General features: G+C 41.4%; 1 protein-coding gene across 1 annotated transcript in view; it reads right to left on the bottom strand.

Moving 5' to 3' along the window:
* Positions 1 to 21,152, bottom strand: part of ARMH3 (armadillo like helical domain containing 3) — a 129,059-nt gene that overhangs the window by 79,655 nt on the left and 28,252 nt on the right. The window contains exons 15-20 of the mRNA XM_034061758.1: positions 18,234 to 18,335; positions 14,323 to 14,381; positions 12,918 to 12,983; positions 11,733 to 11,802; positions 9,592 to 9,652; positions 6,619 to 6,707 (exon numbers count right to left, since the gene is read on the bottom strand). Of these exons, the coding sequence (XP_033917649.1) occupies positions 6,619 to 6,707; positions 9,592 to 9,652; positions 11,733 to 11,802; positions 12,918 to 12,983; positions 14,323 to 14,381; positions 18,234 to 18,335 (447 nt within the window). The remainder of the gene's footprint in view (positions 1 to 6,618; positions 6,708 to 9,591; positions 9,653 to 11,732; positions 11,803 to 12,917; positions 12,984 to 14,322; positions 14,382 to 18,233; positions 18,336 to 21,152) is intronic.

Here is a 21,152-nt window from a genome sequence, read left to right as displayed (position 1 = left end):
TACTGAACAGCTGGCTGATGTTCTCTATTTTCTTTCAATTTCCAATATAAGGAATACTAAAGGACCTCACTGTTTTTTGCAATCCTAGGCCTAAGCAGCTCTGCCCTCAGGGTGGTAATACGAGACCTGTGAACGTCCATGTCCTGTCCATGTCCTTCTTAGCAAAGAAAGAAGTCATAAGCACAGCTGAAACAGTCAAAATGTCATTTTGAGAAGAAAGTATGTTTTCCTCTTTCAAGCATACAATACATTAGAAGCACTGGGAAAAGAGAAAATATCCAAGATACACACCTGAGCTAGCCACTGGCTCTCATTCCTCAATTTCCCACACCAAAGAATGGTCCTAGGAAGGCATTCAAGCAAGAGAATAAGAAAAGGATATTTAGTTCTATCCCTGAGAGTTAAAAATGCTGACTAGCTCCCTTTCTAGGTGATACAATGATTTCTAACCCAAATTTTCTATCCAGTAACACCTCCCAGCCTCCCCAACACTCTAACCCCAGGCCTCATCCTACCTAGTCCCTCCTATACTAAGGGCATCCTATTCCTCCCAACACACTATTCACCTCCAAATCATCTTAGGCTCTACATCCTCCCAGATTGAGATCCCCTACAACTCCAAAGACCTACCCACCCCATCAACTCAGAACTCCCACTCCCACTGCAAGCTGCTCAGCAGCTCACCTTTAACCAGCTTGGAGACTCTTATTGCTGTGTCTTCCCTCAGTTCCTGGTGCTCCCAATGAACTACCACTGTGATGTGCAGAGGGAGCACATCCTTCCCACTTCCAGCCTCATTCCCCAGTGAGTTGGTATCCTCTTTAAAATGCCAGCATCACCTTGTACTCAAACAACTCATGAGATCCCAAATCTCCAGCAAGGCTTACAGCATATGGCTGGGAGCTGTTAGTCACGTGGAGATTCCAATGTGCAGTTTTGAAAAGTTGGGCCAGCCTCCCACTATCAAAAGGCATAGAGAAATGAGAGGGTAAAAGCAGCAGTAAAACCTGCATTAGGTAGAGTACAAAGGTGTTAAAACCCTAGCATTTGTTCTATAGTTCTCTCTACAGTTTATAAGCAGTGCAGTGAAATCAGAAAGCATTTCTGCTGGACGGTATTTGAAAGGTCAAGTCTCACATAACGTTTTTTTTTTTCTTCCCAAAACAGGAAGTTCAACTAAAACCCTTTAACAGAGACAAACAGACATTCTTTGTACTCACCCTAGATTTCAGTTTCTACTGTACAAGAGCTCCTGTTCTTTCTACCCTTTCCCTACACATGACCTTTATTAGTTACCTTTGAAGATGATGTGCTGAAGTGACCGCTTTCTTAAGCTCACAACATCCTTCACAGCTGAAAGCCATTTCTTTTTCTATATAAAAGAATTTTTCACTGCACAGAAATTACCAAAGCAGCCTTATCTATACCATCAGTTGGAACAAGACTGCTTTCTCTGAACTCAGAAGCATGCAGAAGACAGTGTTGCTGGATCTTGAACCCTGGCATTTCTTAAAGCCATAAGTCATTCTGCAAGTTTATAAGAAGGCCAAATTTTAGGTCTTTGATTCTTGTTTCTAAAACCTGTAAGTCATTTTTCTAACTGGCCAAGCAGCCCTACAGTCTTTCAAAATCTCGCTGCATCTCATGATCAGGCATTTATCAGCGAGCTAGACTGTCTGGTATGCCAGTAGATGTATGAATCCTGCCTTCACAAGAGCTGCAAGAAGACAAGCTTCCCTTGCCAGGTAGCTGCTGCAGAATGCGGCGGTGACAGCGGGATTAGAGATGAAGGGGAGGTGCAACATCATCTGATCCCCAGTCTGTTCAGCAACACAAATCAGAAGGCTGAAGCAGACCTGATCAACAGCTGGAGAATCAGAAATGCCGGAAGTAATATACTATTAGTAATCAATATTTCAGCCACAGAAATAACAAAGTACAAGTGACTAAACAATACCACCTCAAATATGCACTGTGTAAGTGCAAGTGTGTTATTCATACTGAAAGTGTTGGGTTATCCACAGCCCTCCCCCCCCCCCCAAGTATTACTTCTTTATTTTACCATGTTCCACAAAAGAATATTTCACCTCCTTAACATTCACCCAAAACGATTCTGAAAGTAATATTATCCTCATGTTATAAATACAGAAACTGCCAGAAAAATCCAAGGAATCTACAAGAAGGAAAAACTTTTATTTTGTCCAGTAGCATTGCAAAAGTCTTTGTTAATAATCCTAAAATAAAAAAAGAGAAAAATGAGCTTCTTGATAGTGCTACACATTTGAAGCACCTTTAACAGTGCATTCAACATCTGTTAAATTAACTAAGCTACAAGATAAGAAACTGTAGCCCACAATAATTTGGAAACAAATCTTCAATGCTTGCTAATGGCAAAGCTCATTTTTCATCCTACTTTGCATTCAATTGCCCTAATAAATAGCTATTTCACCATTACTCATTATGATACGTAAGATTTCTCACTCTTGCTATTGTAAGTCTATATTAGAATTGCTTTTCTGTTTCTTTAAATATGGCTTTTGCTTAGAGCAAACCATAGCAACTGCAAAGAAGTTACCTGCACCCCCTAAGCTCTAAGTGAATTGCTCAAGCATTACTAATTTTGAGGTGGGAGGAGTTGAAGAAATGAGGTCTTTTTATATAAAAAGCTTAAATGACTCATGAAAACTCTTTTGGCATAGCTTATACATGGTTGATGACAACAACAACATATATAGCACCTTCCATCACTCAAGTGCTGTACAAACTAGTTAGAGTTCAACAAGCAAAACCCAAACCCCACCTTCATGGCCAGCAAAACCAAACTCATTTTTCATATGAAAAAGATGAGAAGTTAATGAAAACATTGGTCATAACATGCTATTTCTGAGAGCAGGAACTGGTTGAACAGGATCCAACACTGACCCCTGAGGGACACCACTTGTTACACATCTCCATCTGGACATTGAGCCAATCACCGCAACTCTCTGCATGCAGCCATCCAGACAATTCCTTATCCACTGGGTAACCATCAAATTGATGTCTCTCCAGTTTAGAGACAAGGATGTCATGCAGGACAGTGTCAAACACTTTGCACAAGTCCAGGGAGATGACATCAACTGCTCTGCCCCTGTCCATCAGTTCCATAGCCCCATCATAGAAGGCCACCAAATTGGTCAGGCAGGATTTCCCCTTAGTGAAGCCATGCTGGCTGTCACCAACCACCTCATTTTCATGTGCCTTAGCATGCTTTCCGAGACAATCTGCTCCATGATCCTGCCAGGCACAGAGGTGAAACTGACTGGTGTGTAGTTTCCCAGGTCTTCCATTTTCCCCTTCTTGAAAATTGAGGTTATATTTCCCTTTTTCCACTGGTCAGGAACTTCACTTGACTGCCATGATTTTTCAAATATGGTGGACAGGCTTAACAACTTCATTCACCAGCTTCTTCAATCATAGAATGGTTTGGGTTGGAAAGGACCTTAAAATAGATCATTTGGTTCCAAACCCCCTGCCATGGGAATCCTCACCTTAGAGGCTCTGTCCAGTCTGGCCTTGAACACTGCCAGGGATGAAGCATTTAACACTTCTTTGGGCAACCTGTTCCAGCACCTCACCACCCTCACAATAAAGAACTTCTTCCTTATATCTAACCTGAACTTCCCGTGTTGAAATTTAAACCCATTACCCCTTGTCAAATATGAGAGAATTAACCTAATAAGGTTAATCCAGCTAAGGCTGGATCACAACCAATAATATTGCTCTCTCAAGCTCAGATGACATATCCAAAAAACTACGAAGTATTTCCAGACTGCACAAGCAGCCTGATACATGTCCTGAAAGATGCCAAACACCTGGCTTCACTGCTTTTCTCTGCAATCACTGCACCCTAAAACCAAAAAGGAAAATGCAGACACTTTCTCAAAGTGCTGCTGACCATCCATACTGAAGACAAAGCACCCACAAAGGAAGAGCAGCTATCCACCACATGACATACGAGTGGCTTTCCTTAATTAGAAACTAGCTAACATTAGAATCAGCAAGTGAACAGTAGGCTCCATACACTGCTACTGCTTCCACCTACAACCTTTATCTCAGTTCCTTCATACCCTATACTGTCTACCTACCCCACAGTATTCCCTTTGTCTTCTTCTCCTACTCTATTTTCTGCCTGAAACAATTCTCCTCCTCTTACGTGCCAGATAGAATTCTCTTGCTTTCTTGCAATACTTTGTCACACCAGTTCCCTCCAACTCAGCTCTGTTGGGGGGTTTCCATTGCTATTATCCATGCTGCACAACAGGGACATTACTTCAGTCATCACACACCTTGTCATTCAAGAAGACAAGCGTGGGCTTGAAGACCTTCTGTAAAGCATGCCTGATGGTGCAACTTGGTATCTCAGACCTTACAGTGAAGAGCTGCTCCCTTTTAGATGTTCACCAGCAGTGATAACTAATTCTTCGATTCCAAATAAAAGCCTGAAGGGGAATATGCTCACATTAAGGATAGAAATTAATTCAGAAGTTCCCATGCTCTGGTTTGGAATTGCCTGTCAGATAAATCAAGACAAGAAAAATAGCCTTTTTTCACATCAAAGGGAGCAGCATTCTGGGTAATCAAAGAGCAGCCTTAACAGGGATGAGTTAATTACGAAATACATCTCAAGATAGAGCCAGCAATTAGCATTTAGTCTGCCACATAGAGCACTCCAGAAGTACACACACCTGGAGCAACCAGGATGTGCCCTTTTACAGGTGCATGTACCATACAACCCAGGGCCTTCCAGCCTGCATGAGTCACCTACACCTACTGAAGAATTTCTCTGATCATCAAAACATCCTACAAGAAAAAAAAAACAAACAAAAAAACCCCCACTGAAACTAGAAACATTCCTCCTGTAATTTATTCCTGCTTGAGAGGATCTCCTTAAACACAGAAATCTACAGTAAGCACGGAGCTCTTCAGCTATATCAGGGGTGCAGACATTCCAGGTCCTTCACAGAACACTGACCAATCCAAGTGGTTTTACTTTACTGCTTTGCTTTCAAAGCATATGCAGTATTTAATACTTCAGAGGCAGTTTGTGTTTCTCAGGCACTGTACAAACACCAACTAATTAGAGACAGCTAACAAGACTATCCCAAGATACTGAATCTCAGTATGTACCAAGGATTTGTGTTTCCTCCCCTCTAAAACAGAAAAAAGATGATGATTGAAAGATGCCCAAGAGCACGCTTTCTGAACTGTGGAAGAGTATCTTCAAGCAAAAGGCATTATATTTGAGACTTCAAACTGCCAGGTCAGAAAGACCGAGCTCAGCCAGGCCAAAGATGAATGGATAAAGTTCACTAGTAACTGGTAAGAAGGTATCACACACTACCAGATGCAATTTCTATTCACAACAGACTTCAACATTATACATGCTTGTCTCCTGAACCAGCACTACACTGCAGCCATTCCTCTAGGGGCTCTATTCTAAACAAAATAAATCAAAAGAAATCATTAATCCCTTAATTAGGGGCACCCACTTCACCTTCTACAGGAATAATTGAGAAAGCCTCAATGGGCCACATGTCACCCAAGGTGAAAATGTAAGAAGTGAAAGTGACTCAGATTGTTGGTTCATTTCTCCGCACCTACACCCAACTGTGCAAAGGTACTGAAGGGAAGTACTCGGTGTTAATTGAGAACAGCTTCACAAACCACTCATCATCACCTGTTTCAAAAGTCATCCTCTCTCAGATTTCGGATGGGAGTCGCAAGTAACTGATTCGAGGTCACAAGCACAGCTCCAGGAATACAAAATTAGGACCATGGTCCCCTGAATTTTCATAAACCTTCTTTTAAGCCACAACAGCTAGGAGATTAACTGTACTTTCCCAGCTCAGCTACTTCGCTGCTTGCAAGATAAGAACAGAAGCACACACCACATCCACAGAAGCAGCTTGTTAGGTTTCATCATCCATTCTGCTACTCTCTTCCTCTGACCTCCCACACAACAATTGCCTCATAGAACAGTCCTACAAAGCTACGTCCACTAGATTATGAGTCAAACCCCATAACACTTATCTATTTCAGGATACCAGTAGCACAAACCAGACTATCTACAACCAAAGCAAAGGTCAGAGTTAAAAGCTTCTCTTCCTTCCCACTGACATTTCTAGGTAGCTCTCTTCAGAAGGAGCTGCACACACTGTTCTATGTGCATCCATCTCTTACACTAACTATGAGAAACAGTAAGATACAGTCCCCTTTACTCAAGAGCCTACCTCCTTTCAACTTACAAATATCTGAGAGAGAAACACTACTGCATAAACATTACTCCATTTCTCCAATCAGGTGAAGAGGGATTTAGGTAATAAAACAGAAAACAAAGACATTTGGGTACCATGGTGAGCATGGCCAGACAAGAAAGTAAATTAGCTAACATTATGATAATGACCTGGCTTTCCAAAAGAGGTAATTTGCATGTAGCAACTAAGAAGCAAAATAAAGATGCTTTAACAGAAAAGCTGCTTGCTGTTCAACCCTGTAGCAATGGAACAAGGAGTCACAGTCACCAAACGGCCGCCCACTCTGGGATTTTCATGTTTGACTGTCCCTGCAGATGTGAAGTACCTGACCAGAGCTCCCTCCAAGTGTAATGAAGCCTCACTCTGCATTTCTTCTGGTAGCACAGCAGCTTGTGCACAATCTGAATGCACCGTCTGGAAGAGAGAGGGCAAAGAATTAATTATACTGCATTTCCCAGCAATTCTACATTGAAGCTGGAAACGTCTCTGGAATTAGCAGCAGGGAAATAGACAAACTCAAAGCCTATCAGAGGAGTATGGGGCTCATGGTTTTGGGCAACTAAACAGAAGCAACACCCACAAGGAAGAACCAGAGAAGATGCCAGAAAGGAGCTTATAAGCTAGTTTAAGCTTAATGTGGTTGGACCAACTACAAATGCAAGTTTGTTGTTTATATGTAATTAATACTTTCCATTCACTGATGCCTCTACCTGAGGGTCTCATAAGCTCCACAAAAGGAGTTACTTAACTTGCAGGCTCCATATATATGAGGTCCTGCACTCAGATTTTGTAAAATGTGGACACAATGGAGCTTCTCAGTTTCTTTGGTCCAAATGATGAGGCTAAAGGAAACAACAAACTGCAGGATTTTTAGTCTGGCCATGGTATCCATTTAATTACATAAAAAAAAAAGAGAAAGATTTCTGTCAAATTTTCCAGTCTCCTTAAATAAGTAAGTTAAGTTGAGCTTTGGAATGACCGAGCAACACACCCACATGCTCTAAAATCTCCTAATGTGCAGCTAGTATACTTGTGAAGTCTCCAAATCCTATAGGTCTCTAAAGCATCCAGTGTTCGTACTAACTCTCAAGTGCACATTCTTCACAAATAACATCAGAACTAAATATACAATATAATGAGTAACCTCTCTAGCAGTGGCTATCATTAAAGACAAGACAGAAAATATATACAAATTTGAATTTGTTGAACCAAGCTATTTTTAGTTATTGACATTTAGAAAAAACAGAAGGAAGACTTTAAAAAGGAAAAATGCCTTTTTGTCCAAATCCTTAGCTCTCAAAACAATATTATCTCATTAATGTCAACATGTCAGTGAAGAGACACCACTGAAAGACACTACACAGACAAATACAGAGAAATCGAATTTTAAAACATTTACATGGAATTTATTCAAAATTGGGGGAAAGAGTTCAAGACAAGCCTTTAAAAAGTCATAAGAAATAATATGCAGAAGGTACACATCATTCTTTTCAGACTGTTAGATGACCCCAAAAATACCACGATGGGGTAAGGAAACTAACTTTAGACAAATGAAGGTAAACCCATTTATAATGTCTGAGCATCACATTAAGTGCTGTATTTCAAATTGTACTCTCATAAATTCAACCAAGAAAAAGGAGCAAGTCAGCTAGGATACAGACAGCTTCAGATCAGGAACAGCAATCGCCCTGGGGAGAGACCTGGTATTTCTGCTGTTACTGGAACCAGCCAATGCCAGCACCTTTCCACCTTTGTATTTGTCTGGCTGTAAGACTAAAACTGGCTTCTACAAAAAAACCCCCACACCTACTTATGGCATTTAACAGAGAGAATCAGGCAATGGCTAAAACCTTTCTTTATAATTACAGTAGCCGTTAATGCAAAACACTCTTCAGACATAACACAACATTGAAACCTCGTGGTTATATACAGTACCACACAGCTTTCTGGGTGAAATCAAGGTATAAAAGTAAAGGTATGAGAAGGGGCATAACAGTCCTAGTACACCTGGCTAAAGAGCTAGAGCAGCAGCTACCAGACCATAGATCCTCAGACCACACTGCTTTAGTTATGAAACTGCTTTTATGGAATTATCCATCCCCGTGGGGTGTCTCTGTTTTTGGCTTTGTGCCGAGGATTCGTAATGTACATAATGGACACAAAGCACCCTTGGTCAAAGCAACCTTAGATTTCTCTTTTAAATATTAATATGCCCTCCCTTAAGCAGCTTCATACTGTCACCTTTTAAATGTACTGCAGAGAAGTATGACACTATTTGTGCATTCAGAACACCCACTTTGCCTGCAATAACTGTGTCTGCTATGGAATGGTTTTAGCAACAGTGTAGTGAAAGGACTGCACAAACATGCCAAAATGAATGGATATAGATGTCCACTGATGGTTGCTGTTGCTCATTATTTTTACTCTCGTGGGGTTTCTAGATGTGACCTTAATTTTGAGCCCAAGCGTTTTTCATCTTCCTTATGAAATTCCAATGCGCTATACCCATCTATAGCTAATTCTGTAATTGTCATTAAAAAAACCTCAAACATTTTTCATGAACCTGTAATGGAACTGAACAACCCTTGCAAAGGCACTGCAGTTGCAAGGTTATTTGGGCAAAATCAGAACATGCTGAAAAGCTACCTTAAGGGAAAACAGCCTATGTATCTTTATCTCTTCTACAGAATATAGTGCTGGTTCAAGCCTTGGGGAAATTCAGTACTGTACAAACAGTCAGGGAAAAGTCAATGATCAGTCTAAAACCTATTTCTGCCCTCCAGGCTAAAGCAGAACAAAGCATTCTAGGGGCCTCATGGGATACATGGAGTACTTACGTGTAGCCCTGTCCTCTTCACTTCCTTTCCCCATTGCTAAATTTTACCCCTTGCAGGCTATTTCAGGCTTAAACCTCTCTCCCACTCTCCAGATTGCCTTCCAGGCCTCATGTCAATCAATACTTGGGGTTTTCAAAACTGTCTTTTCAGTTTCTAGACCAAGATTCGTTTTCTGGGAAGTGGAGACTCTTGCAATGACTGTGTATTATGGAAGTCCTTTCAGACTGAAAAGCTCTTTTTGTTTGATCAAGTAGATCAGGAAATCGGTCTGAAAGGTGGAAACTCATTTCACTTTCAATTTTCTGGCATACAGAGCATTTTAGAAGAAAAGTTGCTGCAAGAGTTCATGCTCCCACCACTAGCCACAAAGTGTTGTTTCAACCAGATTGCTCTATGACTAGAATTCTACCCAAATTCAAACTTCAAATGAAATCACAATGAGTCACGCCACAGACACTTACACATAGAGATCCATAGGAAATTCTTTCATCATGTGTGTTACGATGAATTCCACCATCAAATCTGACAGAAAAGAAAATTATAAGGTAAGCATTGAGCTAGCTACAGTTAACTTCTAGTAGGCAACAAGGAAGTCAAACTACCCCATCTACGTATCTCTACCAGACAACAGTCCCACTTAGATGAGAGAAATTTCACTTGTTTGTTTTGAAGAGCCTTAGACATCCTTTAGAATTGAAAAAACCCACAACTACTGGGAACTGAGGGTACATAATGTAACGCACTTTGAGGCACTGCTTCCCCATAAGCTTTCCCCCACTATTTGTCAGAGATTACACCATGAATTCTGATGTTTAGAATTGCTCCTATATTTCAAGCCGTGTCACAAATGGAAAATTCCATTGAGAAGCACATTTTAGAAAATCGTTCTTACCAGAAATAATGCACAACTTACATGTTTGCTTGAAGAGACGGCATTGTAGAGAATACTTATTTTTTCCCTAAAATAAACTCTGAAGCAAGCAAACCTAGTTTGACCTCAACATGGACTAAACATCTGCTTAAAGCTCACTCAAGAGAAAAGATTAAAAAAATAAGGGAGAATGTCTCTAACATTTTAGAACTCCCAGTGTGAGGATAAGAGGCAAAGAATAGAGAAATACAATTAAAGGGATAAGTTACTACGGTTCAGCTATTAAACGCTAACTGAACGCGAATGTGTTCTCTGCCCAATACAGCTTCAGTGTCACATCCTTAACCTGTGCTAGTGGAATCAACTGGGAGATGTCACCTCCTAGGGCACCAACAGCCCAGCAATATGACTCAACAGTGACTAAAAATAGTGTAAGGAAAGAGTGCATGAAGTATAAAGATTCTTCATGCAGTTGTTGTGTCCTGGCTTCAACAATCACCTGTTTGAAAATGCTGGAATGTGAGACTGCTTCCAAATCTTAAGGGTCATCAGGGATCCAGGCCCCATCCATTTCTGCACCCATATATGCTTTGGGCCTCCACAGCAATGAGTATTCCAATTTAATCAAATGCTGCATGAAAACCTTTCCATTGTGCCTCCATCTCCACAGGCAAAACCATCCCTAGCTACAGACATTCCTATTGGACTTCTGCTCAGAAAAGGCCACATGCCCAGAAAACACATTCACAAACATGTCCTTTCCAGAGGTCTGCCCTCATCATATCATCTACAAAGTACTTGTGACTAACTGTTGCCACAATCACCTAAAATACTGAGTTTATTAGTCAACATCCTGGCCTGCATCAAAAGGAGCATGACCAGCAGGTCAAAGGAGGTGATCCTGCCCCTCTACTCTGCTCTCGTGAGACCTCACTTGGAGTATTGTGTGCAGTTCTGGTGTCCTCAACATAAAAAGGACATGGAACTGTTTGAACAAGTCCAGGAGGGCCACGAGGATGATCAGGGGACTGGAGCACCTCCCGTATAAAGACAGACTGAGAAAGTTGGGGCTGTTCAGCCTGGAGAAGAGAAGGCTGCGTGGAGACCTCATAGCAGCCTTCCAGTATCTGAAGGGGGCCTGTAAGGATGCTGGGGAGGGACTATTCATTAGGGACTGTAGTGATAGGACAAGGGGTAATGGGTTAAAACTTAAAGAGGGGAAGTTTAGATTGGATATAAGGAAGAAATTCTTTACTGTGAGGGTGGTGAGGCACTGCAATGGGTTGCCCAGGGAAGCTGTGAATGCTCCATCCCTAGCGGTGTTCAAGGCAAGGCTGGACAGAGCCTTGGGTGACATGATTTAGTGTGAGGTGTCCCTACCCATGGCAGGGGGGTTGGAACTAGATGATCTTAAGCTCCTCTCCAACCCTAAATATTCTATGATTCTAACAGCCCTCCCTATTGTTACTAATTCATGTAAAAGGGGTCAAGAAGCTTCTGCAAAACTTACTGTAAATGTAGATAGGATTTCTTGCTACAGGGCAGTAATCCTGGATTTAATTTCTCCGTGAGGAGCCACATATAAAAAGGGACTGCTGGAAGTATCTTTAGTATGGAACTGCCCTCCTTTTAAGTCAATCCACCTCTCCCCTTGATCCACAAATCTCATATTTCCATTGCAGAATAAAAGGTGCTTCAGGAAGCGCAAACATGTGTTCTAACAATACTCACCAAGCACTGCACACACCAGTGGGCGACAGGGCAGGTTCTTGTCTGCTGCTTTCTTTCTATGTCTCATTGGCTTCAAACACACAAAGAAGAAAAGAATTCAGTAGAAGCCTGAAGTGACATTCTGTGTATTACTGTATCTTTTATGCACATAGTACCATCAGCACAGACTTCCCTTTGCCTTTTTTGCCAAATGCTTTCTCATCTCTATTAATCCTACAAGCCATGGCTGGAGCAAATTTGTGCCATGCTTTTCAGCATCCTGACTACTGGGTTTTTGTTTCTCTAGCTGCATAACTGAGGGGCACTGTTATATCATGGGGAAGGGTGGGAGTGGTGGAAGAAAAAACACCACCACACACAAAAAAATGTCAGCACACAGCAATTCCTCCCCCTTGGTTAACACAGTGATTTACTCCTGACCCAGAAGTGTGATCTGCATTTTTATCAGCATGTGCAGTATTAAATGGCTTTGGTCTTTATTATAACAGGCGAGAAAGGCTAAGTGAAGGGGAAGTTTGTAGTTAAGTGGAAATAACTAGCATCCGTGCAGTATGCTCACTGTAAAGCAAGATGCTTGTTTGTGTCCTGGACTAGGGATACTTTCAAGTGCCGCTGCACTGTCAGATGTGGTAGAACTTGCCAGTACCACAAAGACATCGAGCTGGGATAACCATTCAAATTACCTGCAACTACAGAGCTTCATGAGACAGGTAAAGACACTTCCTCCACAGACACCCATAAGAAAAACCTCTGGAAAAAAATATCTTAATCCTTGAAGGTGAATCACCCCACCCAGGATGAAGCATAAGCCAAATCTGAGCACTTGGTGTAACTCCAGCTGGCAATTAACATATCACATAAGGGCTAATGCTTGCTGAAGATTCAGGCAGAACATTCTCTCTGACACAGATCTCCTTAGAGACCCCATACACAGCTCCTCCCCAGCTACACAGGCCCCTGAATTCACAGATAGGGAAACCAGCTCTTTGTTCTTTGAAGGAGTGAAACATTCTGAGAGCAACTTCAAAAATCATTCCTCAACTACTGCATTTCTCACCAGTATTTTCACATGCTTTGGCAATCTAGGTTAGAAGTCTCTGACATAGTTTTCAACATACAGGGACTAAAATCCTCTGTGTTCTCACCACAAAGAGAAAATAGACCATCTGGACAAAAAAAACTCACCATCCTGTGTAGGTTTACTCGAAAATTCATGTTGTCATCATGGAGAAAAGCATTAGCATACTGATCCTATTGAAAAGAGCAAGAAAAGGGAGGAGATATGAATAGCCAACCAAGTGCCCGACACCTCCCACTTGCCTCTCAAGTCACATGTGTTTCAGTGTAAAACTCCAAACATAGAGCTATAAGGTTATTAAGCCAGCTGTCACCTCCTCTTGTCCTCACCCATGTCTCCCATCACACAGAAGTGAAACCCTCCTGATCCTAATTCCACTCTAACTAAAGTCTGCACTACTGCTTGTTTTGTTAACAATTTATTTTCTGCTCTCCTCCTTTGCTCATCCAAACTCTGGACTGCACACACCACAGTGGCAAGAGTTTAACAAGTGCTGTATAATTCATGAGTTGGATTTCCATGCAGGTTCCTATGACTGCGTGGATGAAGGGTTTATACTGGCTTTTTGATGCACCCATCATGCCAGAAGTTCCTGCAGTACTAGCAGGTAGCTTTATCATCTGTAGTACCCCTCAAACAAAGCTCGTTCCAGGACCAGCTCTAAATCAAAGTAATTCCTCCAGATAATGCACAGCCAGGTTTGGTAATAAATATACCCTCCCTTTACTACCAGAACCAAAACATGTTCTCGCTCTGCAGAAACAGAATCTTGTATTATCTATACATCCACCTGAAGAACTCAAGTACCAAAACAATTTAATTATAAATATTTGAAATGCAGATGATTAACTTTCAGGCTGCACCCTGGAGAAACATTACTTCAAAATCCTTACCTGGCTATCAGCATTGCTGCTTTTTATTCTTATGAAAGTTCTGTACTTGCAAGCAAAATGCAAATGCCACACAAACTCAATCATCATTCAGGACATCAATCATTCCATTAGTACATACTTCCCATGAGACAGGACCACATTCAGATAGGACTACTGACATAGCTCTGCAATATTGCTTTCTCACCCCACTACCAGATTTGCTACTTGTCTTGCTTGTAGGGACCTACAGTCATAGAGCTGTCTTTCAGACTCATATCCTTCTTAAACAGATATGTCATTGCCCATGCTTAGCACGAAGAGCACAGAGCTGAAAGCCATTAGCACATTGCTCATCTAAAAGCCACACCACAGCGTCATTCAACAGCTGAAAGAGAAAAGGCTTAGGTTCACTCTTTTCTCTCTTCATCTCTGGGAGTTCAGTAACCCATTGGCATGAGCCAATTTTTAAGTGAATTTTAACAGTAATGCATCAAGTTTATTAGCCAACTGTTAAGTGCCTGAGGTCCTCACTACTCAGTACCACTGCAGATCTTCAGCTACTGCTCAACAGGAGCAGGGGATGTGCATGCACATAGAACCCTGTTACCATCTGCTGAACACTTTCAATCAAGAAACCTACCTCTGCTATGCATGTCAGGATAATCAGACACAGTTTGCCACTGTGTAGCCGGTGCTCATCTGCAAAGAAGAAAACACAGGTCCTCCGTGAGCCACACAAGCTTAGCAATGCTGTAGACACTGCAGCAAGAGAAAAGCCCAGCCTTGGAGATTTTTTTATACTCCTGCTTCCTCCATGATAGCTAGCAGTGCAACTACTCTCATTAAGCACTCACTCTCTACCCTGACCACTAAATCCCACCAATTTGTCACCAGTCTGTGCAAAGTTTCTGATTTGAACCTCCAATAGCACTGAAAAAGTGGGGTTTCTGTCTCATTTAGCTTTACTTCCACGGACACTCTAAATACTGGAGTTAGTCCCTGTCTTTCTGTCACAGCAGAGATGTACTTTTCCCTCTCTTAGCCAAGACAGAAAAAAAGATCACCATTGCCATAAGTTATGAAACAAGCAGCAAAAGTTCTGGTAGAGGCATAGGATGGTGTAGCAGAACAACTCCTAACATTATGCTCAACGTCCTGAGTTTTAACCCCAGTACTGAGAGATATGACCTCCTTTCCTCTGAGCAAAACCTTGACAGAAGGAAGTCTGCAAAGACTTAGCATTTTAAGCCAAAGGAGTTCCACCCTGATAGTTTTTTGCAACCTGTTATTCATCTTACAGCTTCAAGCAGCTTTTGCCCTGAATGACAATTGGAGGGCTGAAAGGCTCACAAAGAGAGAGGCACTAAGGCAGAAGAATGCTGATTTTGTCTGTATTATTTAAAACTCTTCCTTCTTGATTTTAACCTTGAAATATCAAAAAGATACGTACTGGTGGAGTAACCTGGGATGGGAGAAAACCTCTGGTGCAACCTGTGCTCAAAGCAGGGCCAGCTAAGATCAGGTTGTTCAATGCACTGTCCAATCAAGCTCATTTAAAAATCTTTGTTCTAAAATACAAACCAGTCACACCACATACACCTCAAAACACAAAAAGGAGGTAGCAACCACAACAACATACAAACAAATACTAAGGAAGCTTAAAACTGCACATTCCTAAGACCTCCAGCAGCTTCTCTAAAGTGTAAGACTACCAAACACGCCATCCCAGATAGGTGCCTTAGAGTCAGACTGGGAGGAGAGAGAAATCAGAAACAGTTAGACCATTCTCCCATAAATCAGAAGACATCATCAGCCAAACTCCTTGCCTCTTTGCAGGTCACTTTCATAAACACTTTGCTAGTTAGAGTATGTACAGTCATCTATAAACATAAATGGAATGAGCTGTTCTGTCTAGTTTGATACCTCTTTGGTTTTCTTTTCTGTGCTGCTGAGGGACAGATGTTTACTAACAAGATGTGCCCTGAAGTGTGCTGGTTTCATCTTGCTGCACTAAGTAAGATGAAGAGGAATTTTGGAATGGGAGAATTAAAAGTCTCTTCTATGTCTCCTTACCTCAGCTAAAATGTTTAACTGAAAAGTTTTGTACCCAGCAAAGCAGGAGTAATGGCCTCAAAGAACTCTGATACACTGGAGTCTTGTTATTTTTCTTTTGTAAGGCCTCCCTGTATATTTTTGTACCACTTCTCTCTCTGGGGATTGTACTGTAAAGGCTTCTGTTTCACACCAGGTACTCTGCCTTTAGCCAGTGTGTTATGATCATGCCATTTTTAACAGTTATGGGGCAGCTGTGCAGGCAGTTACACAGACACTTCATACTTTCACAGCATCTTTCATTAAAGGAACAAAGCATATGACTTCCTATGGGGAGGTATATCAATATGAACCCTGTTTTACAGACGGGAATAAATGATGCAGAGTTTCTGTTTCTCCCAAAGCAGCTGCCTCTGACTGACACAAGAGAGAAAACAAGAGGAGGATCTGGCAAACACAATCTATTAAATTATGCTCTCTGAGACAGGACCAGAGCTGTCTAGTCCTGGATGTGGAACAAACCAGTCTCCTCTCTGAGAGTTCCCACCTGTATCAAGACACACGGAGTAAATTGGAGTTATTCATCTTTCTTCTCTTGTTCCTATATTGGTGTGACACAGTTATAGAATCATGTAGGTGGGAAGTGACCCTTAAGATCATGGAGTCCAACCATTAACCTAACAGTGCCAAGTCCACCACTAAACCATGTCCCTAAGTGCCATGTCTATACATCTTTTAAATACCTCCCTGACCAGCCTATTTCATGTTTGGTTTGCACAAGAATTAAGAAAGGTTTGGCAGGACGCCATTTATCATCAAAATATAAAGACAGGAATATACCCATTTGAGACCCAAACCCACTGGCTCGGAAGGCACTCTTTTTCTGAATGATCAGTCCATGAAGCTCTCTGTCACATTACTACCATGGCAGGAAGGAGATTAAGTACATCAGCCCCATGAATTTCAAATGTTTTACAAACTAGAACCAAAGCAAAGAAAGAAACATCAATTCCTGTCTCATATGAGAATAAACTCATCTCTCACTGGCTTGTTTAGTAAAGAACTCCCTCTATTAAATTTCACTCCATCTGAAACTAATCTGGTTTGGCAGTTCCTGAGGCCCAATGCAGACTCTCCATATTACAGTGACTAATAAGTGCAGAAGTTAAACTGAAAAACATTGTTTCACTAGAGACTTGGATAAGCAAGAGACCCTGGGAAAAGCAAATGAGAACAATTAGGGCGCTGGTAAGCCCCCCTCATGTGTGCAATCCATAAAAAATGACTGAGCAAAGATTGATGTGCTTTAGCTTAAAGACAAAAGCAAGGGGAAACATGAAAGCAGACTTCAAATACATGAGGGCTGACACAAAGGAGAAAGAAATAAACCATTCTTGATATGTATCTTGGTGACAGCAAAGAATTAGAGAGCACAAGAAGCTTTCTCACAATAAGGGTAGATAAACACTAGAATGGATAGTCTAAAAATGATGTGCCACTTTCAGAGTGTTTTCATCCAACGTTAGCAACATCTCTGAGAAAAGATACAGGTAAACCTGATTCTGCCTTGTTTTTGTGGGGTGCACTAAATATTTTCATTAATTCCCTTTTGGTCCTAATTTGAATTATTCACTTTTTTCTTAATTAGTTTGCATACTGAACAAGAACACAACACCAGGTACAATTTCACTGCAAGCTAGTAGGTACAAGGAAACTCTCCTGCCTGCTTTCTTATTCAGTGCCAAGTGTTCATGAAGTTCAGTAACCCATGTTTCATAGCTCTGCAGCTACCTTCCTATTCTTGTCAGCTGTTACATCTCAGTTAGCAGCAACAGTCTGTAATAGGCTGAAATACGGTACAAAGATCACTTGTTATGTTCACACTGTGGTCTTGCCCATATAAGCACTGGGCAAAACAGCACTCTTGGGTACCTTGAGCAGGAGATGAAGCAATAGTTCAACTCCAGCAAGCTGAAATTAACTCCCACAAAACTATCAGGAGAAACAAAAAGCACAATATGGAAATATATATTCTGAAACAAATTACTGCCAGTACAGCGTAAGTTACTGCTGTCTTCTTTATAATCAAAGAGCTATCTGTTTAACCAGTAAGTACGAAAGGACAAAGGAAATATTTCCTCACAGTGCTGAGCTTTGCATCCTGTGTCAACTTCTAAAGGTTCTTAAAAATACTTCCCCTCTCTGACAGACAGCTGGGAATCAGATATGCTCACACCTCCTCCATAGGGACAGGCTTAGTTATTAGGTACTATTATTACATTGTTTCCAAATGTTACTTCTCTCCTACCACCATTAGGTCTCTCCTCGTCTCCTAACTCTATCTTGCAATAAGAAATCATTTAATTTTCTCAAAAGGTGGAATCTTCAGTCCTCTAAAGGGACTCTAGTAAATGCCTATTTATGGAGTGACTAGACATGTTCTTACACCCTCTTGACTTCAAGAAGCACTACTTGCTGCATCCAACAGAATGTATTTACCTTTTGTGTCCTGCATCACAATCGAGCTGTACTTCAAGAAGGTTATCAGCAGGTTGCTGGTTTGCACATCAGCATCCAAAGGCAGTTCTGCAGAGCTTATAACTGGAACAAAGCAGATAAGACACGTTTACCCTCCACAAACACAAGAGACAGCTATACAGAGAACCAAGGCACACAGATTTCTGATAGGATCAGCTTATTTACAGTCACCTGACCTCCTCCTCCTTCATGACCACCCAGCAAAGATTTTGGTTTGAAGACAGGTCCCATTCCCTCAGAGACCATTTCTCCCGCTGTGGTACTCAGGAAAGTAATACCCTTCTCTGTCCTCCCCTCCCCACTTTCCCAAGGGAGATCAGCTTGCTAGTTTAGCAATCATCAACATTCCCATCCTAGGGAGTTCAAGACATTCACACCAATACCCAATTCATTCTTATAACCAACACAGGGAACATTCACACCATTCTCAGTTTGGCAAGAAACACGCCCAGCAAAGACCCTTTTCAATCTCAGCAATTTTGGAATTTCGGTTCAAAAAGATCCACATCAATTCCATTCTTCCCTCCCAACAACAGCCTCTATCTCTTGCAGAAGCAATACACAAGACACTAATCAAATAGCTACTGCATAACCGAAGTGGTAGAAAAGAGAGGTAGAAAAAGCAGCTTTATAAAAAACAACAAGAAGCAAAAGCAATCATGGATTGCACTAGAGAAATCACAACACAGCAGGGAGCAGAAACACCCGCAGCAGAACAGCAGTTCATTGGCATTTCTCTAGGACACACTCCCTCCTACCACCAGCTGTACTTTTGACACCTTAACACTGGACAGCATCTGCCTTAGACTTTACAAGAAGCTGTCTCAATTACTCAGCTAATTGCACAACATGCCTCCTGCTCACTCCCCATGTACCATCTGAAGCCCTGAGTTTATGAGCTGTCAGACCTCCAGCATGTGACTGAGCCACATTTTTACTGATGACTGAGCCTGAGCTGTGTGCAAGGGCCATTCTCAGCCTTCCCGTTCAGAAAGGCTTTACAAGAAATATTGGAAGGTGGCAAAAATGCAGCACGCATTTAACTGCAGATCCTGCCAGATAAATTTGATCTCCTTTAAGATAAATTAGCTCAGACAAAATAAAGACACAAAAGAACCCCAAACAAAACCAAACTGAGCTACTTTAGGAGGACTTCAGTAAAGCATTTAATACAGCTCTGTATGAAAAAAATAGAGAGAAGCAGATAGGTGGGAACCAGTACAGAAATTTAAAGTACATCAAAGATCTGGCAAAGGAGAAACAATTGGAGAAAGTATTAGTCTGGGAAAAAAGTTATTACTTGAATTTCTTAGGTATTAGTTTAGGGAATAATTTTCTTCTTTTGTGAGAGACCTAGGCACAAGAAACAGTTGCTTGCTAATGAATCTCCTAATAACAGAAAGTGGTGGATACCTAAACGCAGAGGAACATCAGACTGCACATAAAGAAGAGGAAAAAAAACAAAGACCGTACAATAAATACAAGATGAAATTCAGTAATACAAGCTACAAGGTCAGGAATTCAGGGGGTTATTTCCATGGTAAGCTGAAAGCTCATCAGCTGCAAATAGAATGCTGTGATGCCACAGCACACTATCAGATCATGAGATGATGAGCTACCAACACCAAGCACTGAAGACTGTGGTACTACCACGTATCCAGAAATGCATTTCCAGCTGAGACAGGAACACTGTAATGCCCACACAAGGTGGTGGTGAGATCTTGTCTCAAACACTGTGCATAATTATGCTGATCCCATGTTCAAGAAGGATGAACTAATACTTGAGCAACTTTAGAGAGAGCCTAGTAAGTTGGTTAGAGGAAAAGACTGCCCTTCTAAGAGACAGCAAAATACACAGGCAAGTAGCCCCATGTCTGAAAGAGCTGTGTTCCAAAGTCAGATTAAAATATGATAAATGAGTATAAACTGACAAGAAATGCAGGATGGAAAGTTGAAGATTTTTAACCAAGGAACAAGATGTTGAAACTGCCTCCCAACAGGAATTATTGCGAAACAAATTTAACAAATAGAAATCAATTTAAGGCATTCTAAGATGATGTGCCTGCAAGGACAAGGTACTAGATTCAAAGAGCCAAGATCTTTTGCAGCTCTACATGTCTGTTCTGACCTGACAACAACACCGCTGCTCTGGCTGCCCAGAAGCTCAAACTTGGAGGTTTTCAAGTGCAAGAGGTCAGAGGTGGCTTGAATTACAATTGCCAAAAGGCTTTCTCTTTTCTCAAGCTTATAAAGATAGCCCAAAATAAAGCACCTTCGCACTGGAAACCGATCTGCAGACCACTAGGACATCTTAATAACTGTATTATCTCTTTTCCATTTACCCTCAGGAACATTCAAGGCTTTTCTTACTCTTCAGGAAAGAAAAAGGTATTTATGATGAAATTGGACCTTGCAAGAAGTAAGGAATTACTCACATCTGGGTTTTGTATGGCTAGCTTTGGGACTCTGAGGGAAAGAGATCTGATCCTGTAGGCAACTGTACTTTGGTTCAGAGACAAGTCTGCTTAATCAAACAACACCCTTCCTTCATGCAAGCCTTATATCTCATAACCATGTAATGAGCCAAGTAAGGCTTATTTACCCCTGGAAGCGGGGCAAGCACAGGCACAGAAGGATGAAGGAGACAACAGTGACACAGAACTTCTTTAAACTGAGCACTGACAGGCTCAGAGCACAGCAGAGGTTCTCATGGAGCTCAGAATTATACAATCACCTTGAATACAAAACTGTAGCCCTTAGAAAAAACAGGCCAAATAGATAGGGGTAATCTCACTGTTCAAATCACATCAAAGAAATCATAATGGGGCTTTTACCTCCTAGAAGCTGCATATCCCCAAGTGTGAGCTCTTTTAGTCCATT

Source organism: Melopsittacus undulatus, chromosome 4 (genome assembly GCF_012275295.1).
Source record: "Melopsittacus undulatus isolate bMelUnd1 chromosome 4, bMelUnd1.mat.Z, whole genome shotgun sequence".
In the NCBI taxonomy this organism is placed as follows: Eukaryota; Metazoa; Chordata; class Aves; order Psittaciformes; family Psittaculidae; genus Melopsittacus; species Melopsittacus undulatus.
The sequence above is the reverse complement of the archived record's forward strand: the minus strand, read 5'-3'. Positions and strand labels throughout refer to the sequence as shown.